At 34.8% G+C, this 13,429-nt stretch overlaps 1 protein-coding gene across 1 annotated transcript in view; it reads right to left on the bottom strand.

Moving 5' to 3' along the window:
• Window positions 1-1,437: 1,437 nt before the first annotated feature.
• LOC140799771 (uncharacterized) overlaps window positions 1,438-13,429 on the bottom strand; it is a 36,429-nt gene continuing 24,437 nt past the window's right edge. Inside the window, exons 11-15 of the mRNA XM_073154225.1 lie at window positions 12,686-12,757; window positions 12,466-12,582; window positions 10,466-10,615; window positions 3,787-3,887; window positions 1,438-2,033 (exon numbers count right to left, since the gene is read on the bottom strand). Coding sequence (XP_073010326.1) covers window positions 1,706-2,033; window positions 3,787-3,887; window positions 10,466-10,615; window positions 12,466-12,582; window positions 12,686-12,757 — 768 coding nt within the window. The 3' untranslated portion in view covers window positions 1,438-1,705. The remainder of the gene's footprint in view (window positions 2,034-3,786; window positions 3,888-10,465; window positions 10,616-12,465; window positions 12,583-12,685; window positions 12,758-13,429) is intronic.

Below are 13,429 nucleotides of genomic sequence, written 5' to 3' on the forward strand. Positions count from 1 at the left end.
GGCTCTTCACAATACACGGGTTTATAGATTGAACAACGAATATGATGGCACTGAGAGGTATAAGCCAAATTGGTGATAAAAAGATTACTAACAAAGGATCTGGTTTAGGACAATAATGTGTGGAATTGACACATGCACTTGGACGGGTGAGTTTGCGGTGACTCATAAAATTGACATTGAAGAGCTAGACTCTTGAAACTGATAGATAATTGAAAAAGAAATTGAGCGGTTAAGAGTAGTAGATTAGACTCGAAGGGGAGTAATTGATGTTAGGCTCATTGTTAAGGAGGAGATTGTTGAGTATCACATATGAGAGTTTAATACTATATTAGAAAAAGAAGAAAAAGCGAAAGATTTTATATATACTCTTAGGCCTTCATCTAACAATTAAGTTTTTGGGTTGAGTTAGGTTATAAGATTTGCATCAAACCCTATTTCAGGACTCCCCTGTCTCCCAGCCCGGTCAGCATAAAAGCGAGGAGAGTTGACTGCCTTGACCATCATTTGACAGTCAGTGTAGATGAAACAGCTTGAGGACACACGTCTACTAATAATGATCTTGATATTACAAGAGCTTCCTTGACTAAGGAGCTGTCAAAAAATGGGCACACCGGGGTAGTTGCAAATGTAGATGCCAATACCACCCACACGTCCTCCATGCCAGAAGCATCAACCTAGCAGAGGGGGACAAGGATTCGAAGCTCTCGCTCAACGTGATATTTGTAGCATCTCTAACATTCTCCATGGGTTTGGCAGCAATTTGTATTCCCCCCCCACATGATAGGAAAAGCTTGGGCCAGCAGAGGGGAGAGAGAGAGAGAGCTGAAGGAGCTAATCCAATCTCACCAGTCTGGGAGGAAGCTGGCTACATTTGATTCCCAGGAGGACTAGCAAACTAAACTGCACGAGCAAGGGACAGTTTAGAAGCAATGTCACAAAGTAAAAAGTTCAAAATATCACTTTGAATTTTAGCCAAACCACAGAGAGTGCAACCAAGCAAACTCCGTTCATGGCTTAAAATTAGTTTCGAGCTTAACTCAAAGCAACAAGTTTGAATTAATAACATTCAATTGGAGAAAGTACTTTAAGATTTTAACCAAACCATCGTAAAGTTCCCACTTCTCTAATAATAATAATAAGGAAAAAAAGAAGAAGATAACATCAATGTGATAGTTCTCAAATAGTTAAAAACTCATCAATAAGTTTTCACTCATCTCAAATAATAATAATAATAATAATAAGATAACACTTTATAATGAGAAAATATAATGCGACGGAAGACTTGAGACAGGCCTTAAAAACTTGCAAGATCCATCGGATACAGGTTTAATGTGATTGGATTGGCCTTTTAAACTGACAAAATCACATTAAAAAGACATCTAGCTAAAGGTTCTGCTTAAAAGGTAAACCTGTATGCAGATCACAAGATCACAACCGTACACAAATCATTCTTATACATATGACGGGAATAATCAACAGAACAAGGGAGTGTGCTATGCACAGATCATTTCTGAGAGCTATTAATGAACAATTGCAGGCATCTCTCTCTTGGTTCAACATGGGAGTAAGCACACGTCTATATACATTGAAGAAGGTCGATATCACTGCACTGAAAATCTGAGTAACAGGAAAACCATTTTTATTTACATATATCATTAAGGAAATTTAAATGATTCCATCAAAAGTGAATATGAAGGTGATTGTATCACAACACTTCGTCTTCTTGTTGATAGAGCCCCGAGTCGGTCTCGATGGGAAGGGATGGTGGTGTCCCAGGTGGAATTAAAGCAGCACCGTTCTCTCCTGCACAGATGCACAAAGCCTCGGCGTCTCTTATGGAGCGATCAAGATCTATATGGCCACTAAGTTCATTGATGAACTTCAGGAGGGTGTCAAAGTCCATCTGCTCACCCATGATTCGCTTGCGGTATCTTTTCAAGATTGCAACACACATGTACAAGTGGAAGTGCTCTGATAGATAATGTGTCCATAATACTTCCCACAACAGCATTATCTGCTCATATTCAAACTCCCTGAATAACACAGGAGACAGCAAATTCAATCAGGTGTGATATACACAGGCAAGAAACAAAGTATAGGCACAGTTAAGACTATAATTTAAGAAAAAGACCCTATAGAAAAATTTAGGGATGAGATTAACAACTATTTTAATATTGTTGACCTTTAATTGCAGCCACTAGTACCAGAAATGTGTCACATACTTACTATAAACTTAGATAGACTGGAATCCTTGGACAATCAGGCTTTTACTTTGCAACATTAGTGGTAAATACAACATATTCCTCTACCCGAGACTACTGAACATCATTACATCTAATTGCCCTGACCATCTACCACTGGAGAACAATTCAACTTCTCCTTTTCTTTTTCTTTTTTCTATACATGTCTTAGAGTTCATATAAGTGTATAACAACGTAAAACAACACTGAATTAGCAGAACCTATTTAAAAATTTTGGTGTACACAGATTTCTTTATCTACCAATCATACAACAACAATGACTTCAGCAGAACCTAAGTTCACATTAATTAGGCTTCGACAAACTACTGTCCAAAATTGAAACCTAGAGAGTTCACAGTGGATGTGAATTCCTTGCATAAAGCAAGGTGCCTTCATTAAAGTGGAGCAATGGAAGAGCTTATGTAATTTGGAGCCGCTTCTTTTCCCTAATTTAGAAACATATAGGAAATTTAAAGTGTAGACCACTTTCCTACAAAATTCAAACCGTCCTCTATTCTTCAAGAACTAGCATATTAGCATGTTAGCTCAAAGAGCAGAACTGATATCAGCACCTGTCATCTCATTTACACATTGGACATGCCTAATATTAATTGGACAAGCACATAAATCACAACCCTAATTTAGGAAAGAGGTAAAGCATATATTTTCAATGAAATGCTAAACTTCATGACTATACTCAGGACTTTCTTTTTACCATTATTCTGACAGAGCACATACATCCACGATATCTATTTATTCACTTATTGTGTTATGGATACTTCACCAAGTCCTTCAATAACAAGTCAGCATACTATAAAGGTCTACATTATTTCTGGCTAAGGAAATTCTGGTATCATTTAAGAAAACTATTGTCAACTTCTTCTCTGTGGTTTAAACATAACAAATCTGATGGACGCTGACAATGGTAGATTTATTTAATGAATGCATTTGATGGGTGTCAAAATAGTCAATTATTTAAAGAAATGAGGTGAGATTGAAATATCAGAGTTAAGATCACAGGATAACCAGACAGATTTAATTACAGCAGTTTTTAGTTATTAGCATAAAAGTGTCAGTTTTAGAAAATTGTTCCAAAAAGTGATTCCATTTTCTATTTGCATCACAAGTTGCCTTGTTAGTGACTTCTGCGACCTTTTCAGGTACAGCTTAATATTTAATTATGTCCACTAAATTATTAGTTCTAAAATTCCCATCTGTAAGCCGAGTGTAGAGAATGTCAATGAAGAGAGTTGAAAGAGATGATAAACAGAAGAAAAAAAGAACTATTGTAGTTGCAGTCTAGTCCAATAGATAATTCGAACAGAAAAATGACAACCAAAATAGAAGAATGGACTGGAGATATATCAATAAAACAGAATGCCCCAGATACATTATCCATCTGGTAAGTATTAGACAGGGCTAAACATGAACTGGAGATAATACAAATAGTTTATCACAAACTACTCTTCAATGAAACAGAAAGGAACACAAAAGAGATTAGTATATACTATGTCGCATGGCTCTTTTTGAGCTGTACCAGGATTACCTTTTGAACTGTATCAGGATCCAGCGAAAACAAAAGAAGTAATTTAAACAATCAGCCTGCTTAAAGTAGTTATGCAGCGGACAATCAAGAAGCTCCACCAGCTGAAGAAATTAGAAAACAATAAAATAGTTGCTCAAAAAACAGACTGTGCTAGAATAAACCTTAAGAGAACTTCATGCATTGAGTTGTTGTATGAGAAATTTTTTGAATGAGGACAATTAGTTCATTCCAAATTGAGGGACTGAATTTACTAATGGACAAATCAAAGGAAAATACAGCATAAATTACCCATCATGGATACAATATCCCACGGAATGAATTAAGAATTAGCTTAGTATAAGAGTATATACAAAAGAGGAACATTTCTAAAGGACATAATGGAAAATGTTCCCTTGTAAAAGTTATCAACAATAATATTCAAATCCACCAAAACAATAAAAAAAAGTTAAAATCGTCAACAATGAGTCATATGCCAAGTGAGCAGGGCCATTTGCATTTTGTTTTTCAATTGACAATAATGGGCTCTTGGTGTGCACCACATATATAAATTATGTATACTCCATTATAGCAAAATATACATCGACTATAGAAAATATATGCACTTAGTTTTTAAAAGACAAATTTTGCCAATTAAAAAAATAATTGCAATTAAATTGCAAAAGCCCAAAGTGAGCATGACAAACAGTTTCCCTTTTCAGAAAACTAGCCTGCAAAAGTTTAACAGCCCTCTGGTCAGATAATGTCATGCAGTTGGAATAGTTACAATGCAATAATTTTTGATACGTAAGGGTCAGTTGGCATCAAGGATTCCATCTAAAGATACTATATTGACTGCCTCTATTGCAAGTCCATAACATCCCTTCTTGTTCATTATTTAGAACAAACCATATCTGAAGATGTCATACCCAACAATTTATCAATAGTCTAAAAGTCCATAAAACTAGTTGACACTGTGGACATCCTTCTATGGCATCCTTATTTAAAGCCATTAAAATGATGAACTGGTTAACAAGCATAATAGCAACTTATTCATAGACAAAAAGAATGTATCAGAATCATGGACCATAGATGGCACAAATTTAACATATTTTTAATAAAAATTTAAGATATTTAGAAATGTTTGAATCTTTAGCATGTCAATCTTTGATTTTTAGTTTAAATATATATATTAAAACCTACATTATAGTGTTTTAACTTTAGATTATTTATTATAAATAACTTATTTTATTAAAGAAAAAGTAATAGTCAAATATAAATATTATTCAACACATTCACAATTCGAACGGCAGTCGTGTCCGTTATCTTGACTGCCTTGCGACTCTATCCTTGCCACTACAACCTCAAATTTTCCACCACCTCTATGTTCCCAGCTAATAAATAAGAAAAATAAAAAAGAATACGTGGAAGAGTTCGAGTGCATCCATAGTCGATGCGACCCACAATGGTCTGAATTTCAAAATTGTAGTGCGTTCCTCTCGGGTCCTCGTGGCGATATCCAAGCCAAGGTATCATGGAGAAGATAGTGGAGGACACACTACTTATGGAGGAGAAGCACCGCAAGTTAAGGTTGCACCAGTGAGCACCGTGGATTGGAAGGGACACGCGCCAAGCCAGCTGCCCGAGGGCAACAGACGAGAATATCGCAACTGATTGGAGGACACTGATGATTGTAGTGTGACCGAGAGCTCCCCTAAAGCTCTCTAATGACGTGAAGCATCTACTTAGACCCCCTGGACGGACTCTCACACTTGTTTAGGTGGAGGAGCGACGCTCCAAGGAGCAATGCTTCCGTTGCGACGAGAAGTACAAGCCCAAATATCACTGCTCGTAACTGAGAGGCACCGTCTTGCTTTTCGATGGTCTCAAAGATGAAGGAGATGATTTAGCTATTGTGGAATGTTCGAGGGAAGAGTCAAAGACAATTATTGGTAGGTGAGGTGAAGGAGGAGAAGAAAGAAGAGATGACAACCATAGCTTTGCTGATACGTTTCCATCAAGAATGTATCGAGAGTTCAATCGATATAAACTTCAATTCTGGAATTTATGTATTGTTAGGCTAGGGCAAGCCACAGAATCTGAAATCAGTGGCTGCACGAACTGCAGATACAACCAGGATTCCTAACAGCACCATACTTAGGTTTACGGTCACAATTGTCAGGTGCGGATGCTTTCATAAATTTGTTTCAAAAGTGTCGTTCTCATAATGGAGCCATTATCTCTACTATTGATTGGTGCAGCCCAAGCAGAAAGATCACAGCTTGACTAGTGAGAGCTCACCAAAAAGTGACGCATGTACATTGGCTAGCATAAGCTAGCTAGTGACCCTCTTTTCCTTTATCGCAGCCAGAATACAAGGCCAAAGTAGTCTCTTCAGTTATCTCTCTCCCTCTCTCCCTTCTGTATCAATCCACCATATTTGTCGTGAAACCTGTTTTGAGTAATGATGTGCCAATGTTACACTCTGACCCTCCGTCTTTTATTCCTACACCACTTTCGGCCTATTTCTTTGATCATCATCGAAGAATGAATGGCTTCATGTCTTTGATGGTTGATTATAATATTTTATCTCGTAGATCCTCAAAGATCAACAAATGAGATATCCTATATATTCCTCTACTTGAGCAGTCTTTGAGGAAAAAAGAAGTCCAATTATTATTTAGTCAACTTTATTCATTTGCATTAATTGATTAATTTCCAATTGAATTATGTATTCATTACTGTATATATTTTGAATTCAATAACTTTATTAAAATTCATTGTAATCCACGATGCACCCACATATGTGGCATGCAGTACCTCTAAGACTGCTACTGCAAACACATTGACGTATTGGATGAACTAAGTGAAGCTTTAACATTATGGTAGGCGGATTGGTAAGGAAACCTAAGAAAATGTCTCAATCTTTCAGGTTTTAAAGCCATCATAGATCTCACATGCCAGCTCCTACACACTCTTGTCCAAGGGCCCTACTTTGCTGCTCTCTACGTTTCATGCAGAACATGAATTTGTCTCTATCTATTGAGTGGAAACATTAGACATGGGCTCAATCAATGGGTGGGCTGCAAATGTACTTTGATTTTGGGGCTTCGGCCCAACCATTTGCTTAATTTTGTGGGCAGTGGGCCAGCCTATGTATTGGGCTTTATTTTAGCCCAATTAGAGGATTACAAGGTTATTGTTAAATTCTAGAAATACCTATTAAAGTGTGAAATTTTTTATAGATAAACGTGAAGATTATTTATACTCGTACCTGGATTAGGGATTTGAGCTATCCCACATGGACCTTAGGTGAGTAATTCACTCACGTATTTATCGTCTCATATTTTGTACTACGATTCCATTATATTATTTTCGTACAATATTATAATCCATAAAATGTTAATCTTCATACATTGCTATTCTTCATGCAAAATAGAAAATATATTGATCATGAATAGCTAGCAAAAAATTGGTTGAGTAGGTAAGGACTTTGAGAACAGTCTCTTAGGCTAGATATTTTTTATGCATCTTCCTATGATGACTTAAGTCTACCTTGCATTCTAGGAAATAAATCTATTTCTGATCAACCTATGATCCATTTAGGCAACTTTAGCGGGGTTAGCAAACAGTCTCAGACTAGATTAAAAATATTCTTGAGGTGATCCTAGTCTTTGTTATTAAAAAAACAAGGTACGTTTATCATGTAGTGACACCTCCTAGTGACCTTAATCGGATTACATATGAGGAAAAGAATCGAGCGCTATCTCGATGTGAACTTTAGTTGATGTGGATATATGGGCACAGTCCCAAAATAAAATACATGCTATTTAGTGAGATTGAGAAATTTCATATAATGAAATTGAGCATGCTATCAGCTTGTTAATTGCCTTATTATTAGTTGTGCTTTATTATTCTCATTATGAGCATGCTAGTTTTTGCTATTAATTGTTGAGTTTTAGTTTCTATATCATGTTGTATAAATTTTGAATTTACTGGTTTTTGGGTGGATTCATCCACTAAACTAATGTTGTTAGCTCATTAAACTTTTCGAATGCTGATCAACGCAACGAATGAATGTGGTGCACCGGGACTCATTTGCCTCAACTTAGAATTTTAGCCTTTCTACTTTCAATTATAGTAGTGGTTTTCGTTTTAAATTTTAAAAACTATTTGTTGCCTTAGTTTTATTTAGAAAACATTAGTTGTATAACTTGAATATCTTTGTTTCTTTAGGAGTTCTTGAATTGGAGTTATTAAATTAATTTTGAGTTCTTCATATTGTGCATGTTTTTATACCAATTTTGAACCAATTTGAAATGAATTTGATATATTAATTTTGAATTTTTAAAATTTAGGGGAAAATTGGGGAAAATCTAGTTTTCCCTTTGATTCTTATATTTAAAGAGTATTTTCCATAGATCTAGTATCAAAATGCTAGATTTACGTCGAAAGACCTTTATAAATGATTGATCTAGCCAAATTGTGCTAGATCTATTATTTATACACCTCAAATAGTTTTTGAAGTGTAAAAACCTTAGAGAATGAAAGAAAAAGATAGCTTTAAATAGGATTTGAAGAAGAAATCTTGAATTCTTCCTTAGTTCCCCCCTTTCTCCTCTCTTTTACCTTCTCTTACTTTCTCTCACTTCCACTTCTTTTCTTAGTAAAATGGCTGCCAAACAAAGAGCCTAAAGGTCTCTTTGACTAACCCTTAACAGATTATTCAATTCTGGGCATCATCTGATCCATGTCGACGAGCATGGATCGACACAAGGCCATAATGATTTGGCATGCACCTGTGCCGAATGTTGATACCTCAGCAACAAAGGGAGTGCCGACAAGCATAGCCATCCCTGGTAAGAGTGTCATTGTTATTTACCATATTGGATATGATACGTGTCAGTCTCCAAGGATATCATTGATTTTTCTTTTTAAGTATCCAATTTTTATAATAAAAGTAATATTATGAATATGGCTTGGATATGCTTAGGCTACATTGTGAATCTGATTAGTGATTAGTTCCAAATACAACTGCCGTCTCTTTCTGGTTAGGTCTAGAAGGCTCTACTTTTTAAAAATAGACATATTTGCTATTTTAGGAGGCACAATTCATGAACTTGAATGAGGTCCAAACCAAGGATTGTTATGTTGATACTCTATTGGCACACCCACTAACACGCCTCTAATATGTTTTCATGATTTTTATATAAGTTTTTAGTTTGAATGTATGTATTAAAGCCTACATTAGAGTCGTTTATCCTTAAATGACCTATTTTGTTAAAGATACAACAATACTTAAGTGGAAACATGATTCAACACATAATATGATTGAATACATTCATTAATTGATAATAATTAAGTAATTACGAACCAAAACTAGAGTAAATAAGTAGTTGAGGTAATTTTCCTAATTTTTTCCTTTCTAATTTACCTAATTTTTTCGAATTAAATGAATTTCCTATTTTATGAGTGAATTTTTGGGGATTTCTTTATTTTACTATGTTCAACTCCATGTATTCTCTATTTGTAGAGTACATTAAATGTACATAAATGGCTATAGGATTTATCATTTGTACAACCTAAATTAGTTTTTAAAGTGTAAAGCAAAGGAAATACTCAAGAGAATAAAAGAAAATTTTACCTTTTGATTTGAAGAAGAAATCTTAAATCCTTCCTAGATCTCTATTTCTCCTCTCTTTCTTTCTCTTACTTCTACTTTCTTATTGGGAAAATGGTTGCCACAGAGTCCTATTAGACTTGCTTTAATGGGTCTTGACTCTTGAGGAGCACCCACTGTGTGAAGCACGGTACTCTACTCTAGCTGGTCAGCACAGAATGGCATGGCCCGGCACACCTTCGTCCAAACTCCAAATTAAGATTTCAAGCCACAATAGCTACTTCCATGATTTAGAGATCAAATTTTTTTTTTTTTATCTTACATCTCAATATCTAATGGTATAGATAATATTGAACCATTCTCTCATCAACAGTTGGTCTTTTAATGAATAAATTAGAGCCATGTGATAAGTTCACATATATATACTATTGTATGTTACACCACAATATTTTCTTAATAAGATTAATGCTTAAGGGTACTATTTTATATATGTGGAAATGTGAATATTACATTATACAAATATCAAATACACATATCCACTACATATATTCAGTGTATACTATCTTATTTTTCAAATCTACCATATAGCACATCTGTGCTCTGTGTGTGGCGATGCTTCACAGAAACAAACAGACTGAAGCATTCCATTATTAAATAGTAACCTAATTATCAGAATAACCTTTATTTGATATATGCACCCTGTTGAACTGCATCTTAATTAGTTGCCCTCAAAATATGTGCACTCTTACATCAGAAGGTTACATAAATATATTCCCCAGAATCTGCAGTAGTGAGAACCTTGTGCAATAAAACACCCTTTTTCTAATTAATGAACTAGGCAAACCAACTTGTTATTTGGATCCGAAAGAACTGATGCAATAAAAAGCCAGGCCATGTACGTGTCGTGCCTACTTATCTGGATATGCATGAGCAAATTCTCTTTTGACAATTCATTGAGATAGATAAAAGAATGAGGGATAATCAACTAAAAGAAATAGGAAATGACTGGTGGTAGTATTACTATTTTTATACCCTGAATATTAGAAGAATAAGTGCCAGCATTGAAGAGCACAAAGAAGGTACCTTAGTTAATGCTAAAAGTTGAGAATGCATGCCACTTTGATCACGATTAAAGTTGGGTCCTAGTCGTTCCATCAATTCAACAAAGCACCAGAATGACTCAGATTCATCTTCCATAACAAATAATATCGGTGATAAAAGATCACTCATACCCTGAAAAATTACATGCCCAAATGTTAGTACTATATCAATTACAATCAACATAACAAATAATAACAGTGATAAAAGATCACTCATACCGTGAAAAATACACGTGCCCGAATGTTAGCACTATATCAATTACAATCAAATATATTATTATTGAAAAATTATCAAGAATCTTAGATAAAAAAAATATATCATGATTAGCCATCTAACTACCACCACTTTCAATTTATCAAAATTCATAGAATAGGTGATGCAGGCTAGTTCCATAAAAGTGAAAGAAATAGGAATTTAACAAAAGAGAAATAAAATATGAAACAGATAATGAAAAAAGCACAAAAGACTAGTCAAAGAACTTCAAAGATGTAGGAACATCTCGATTCACAAGAACATGCCATACAAATATGCATCACGAAGTTAGAGAATAACACACACACACACACACACACACAAACACATACACACACACACACACACAGATATATACAGGCGTCTGTTAAATTCCAAAAGGAAGAAGGAACTCTGAGGTTAGGCCTAAAATCAAGGTCTCCCTACCTCTTCTATTGCATTTCCTCTACCAAAATATGTATAAAAATATAGTTGCAGTACAAACTTTACATGAATACATTGGGAAAAATTATTCTTTTCTAGTCACTTGCTGCATCTCAGGATCATAAAAAGCTTGTTCCAATGTGCATAGAGAAACTGATCTTAATTTTTCTTCACCTCAAGTGAGCTTTTATGAATCTGAAGGCTAATTAATGTAATGGCTACAGAAGTGTTAAGACTTTTCCAACGTTCTAACTTAAAGATTGTAGTCTAGCCACATATATGCATAACACACCATTAAGAAGCAAGAGAAAAATGTATGATACTTTGATATCCAAACTCCAAATTTTCAGATATGGATTCCTTAATTGACATCAAGACTTGCACCATGCAACATGGTGGCACATATTTAGGGTCGTAAAACAACCAATCCAATATCCGCTGCTAATTCCAACAACAAGAAATGGTTTTGAGACCTTTTGGAATTCTTATATGTGACAAACCTTTAGTATTGATACCTCTGCTACAAGACAACTTAGAAGATCCCTAAAGCACCAACAATTATGACATTAGAATCGCTAGTTTGTATTAATATTTTTTTTACCAATTTTAACTGCTAAATACTAGGAGGAAGAGAACACTAACACAAAACCACATAAACCCTTATGTAAAACTAAAACCCTGATTTTAGCTTGTTCTTCTCACTCCTACTCAAATATTCTTATACAGTAATGTCAAAAAGGAAGATATAATAAGATGATTAATGTTGAAAAGGAAATAGATGATAGAAGTCTCGTCAAAAAATCAAAGAAACAAGAACTTCACCATTCTAGGGCCATGAAGTTATGCATCACATGCAAGATTGAAATAGCATACATAACTCCACAACCAGAAGAAAAGCAATACAAACCAAAATATCCATCAGGTGACTGTGTTTAGCCCATAACAATTTAACTGCAGTAAAAAACTATGCAGGTCCAGTTACCATCATATTGAATTACAATGCCACTATGGAGTGATCTAGCTAAATGAGAATGTTAAAAAAAAGGTATTCTAATGACACGCCTAGAATAGAGAAAGAAATTATGCTACTACGACAAATCGCATAATTAGAAAGCTTATATACAACTAATCACTAGATTTGTAAAGGTTGTTAGTCATTACTCAGCATTCAGCAAGGACCACAAAAGAAAAATTAGAAAGGAGACTTAGGAGGGAGAACATAAAATTTGAAGATTGTGCATATGATTCAGGAAACAGAACAGATCTCTTTAGCTTATGCAGAATTACTCCAAGAAGTTTCCATATACCTGACAGTAACCAAGGTCAAAATTGTAGAATGAATAAGTCAAGAGTATGTCACGTAGAACTGCAACATTTGGATTATCATCTCCTTCATAATAGGAAACTGATCTGTCTGTTCTCACCTTGAAAAATGATCAACATAAACTAATAGGTCAATTATAAACTGGTGAAGCAAAATGCTTTAGAGTTCAAATTTCAAACAGAAATAAACAACTACCTACTCACCACATCTTTGTCAATGAGACCTTTCCTCTCTCTAAACTTTGTAAATCTTTTAGCCTGTGTTACCGAGATACTCTGCACATGTACCAAAAGTACAAAGAAAATGCACAAGAAAAGTAAATAAATGTATTGTTTGTAAAGAAACAAAAAAAAATAGCATCATTATTAATTTTGAAGCTTGCTTCAGAACCCATGTAATATATCTTCTTATTGGTAAAATCTAATAAATATCAGATATAAGTGCCAAGCAAGAAACTATGCTGATGCAACAAAGTGAACACCCAAAAATGAACCATGAGATAAGCTCAACAGTTTTAGTACTTATAGGCAACCTAATATATAAAGCAAGAAGAATCATGACACCTAATGCGAGGAATTAAATAAGTTAAGCATATATTTGTTCCTGTAGGTTCCAGCACAAAAAATTGCATGATGTGCTACAGTAAATTATAGGAGATAGCTCAATTGTACATAATGGGAGATAGCTCTTAACTGTCAACAAACAAAGGTGAAGAGAGGATACTCTTTGTCGCTGGCACAATTGAAGAAAGAGGGGCATCAAGATTTTTCAAAGCTTAAATGCCCAAACCATATAAAAAGGAAGAGGATGATACAATTTATGGCTGGTTTTGGTCAACCCAGTTATATCAAAGACGAATCCAACCTAAAAATTAAGATTTACAACCTCAATAGTTAATACCAAGTCAGGCCACCCATATGGAGTTCTATCCAAGCCCAAAGACCCTG

Source organism: Typha latifolia, chromosome 13, assembly GCF_019914945.1.
Source record: "Typha latifolia isolate L0001 chromosome 13, TyphaL0001v2, whole genome shotgun sequence".
Taxonomy (NCBI): domain Eukaryota; kingdom Viridiplantae; phylum Streptophyta; class Magnoliopsida; order Poales; family Typhaceae; genus Typha; species Typha latifolia.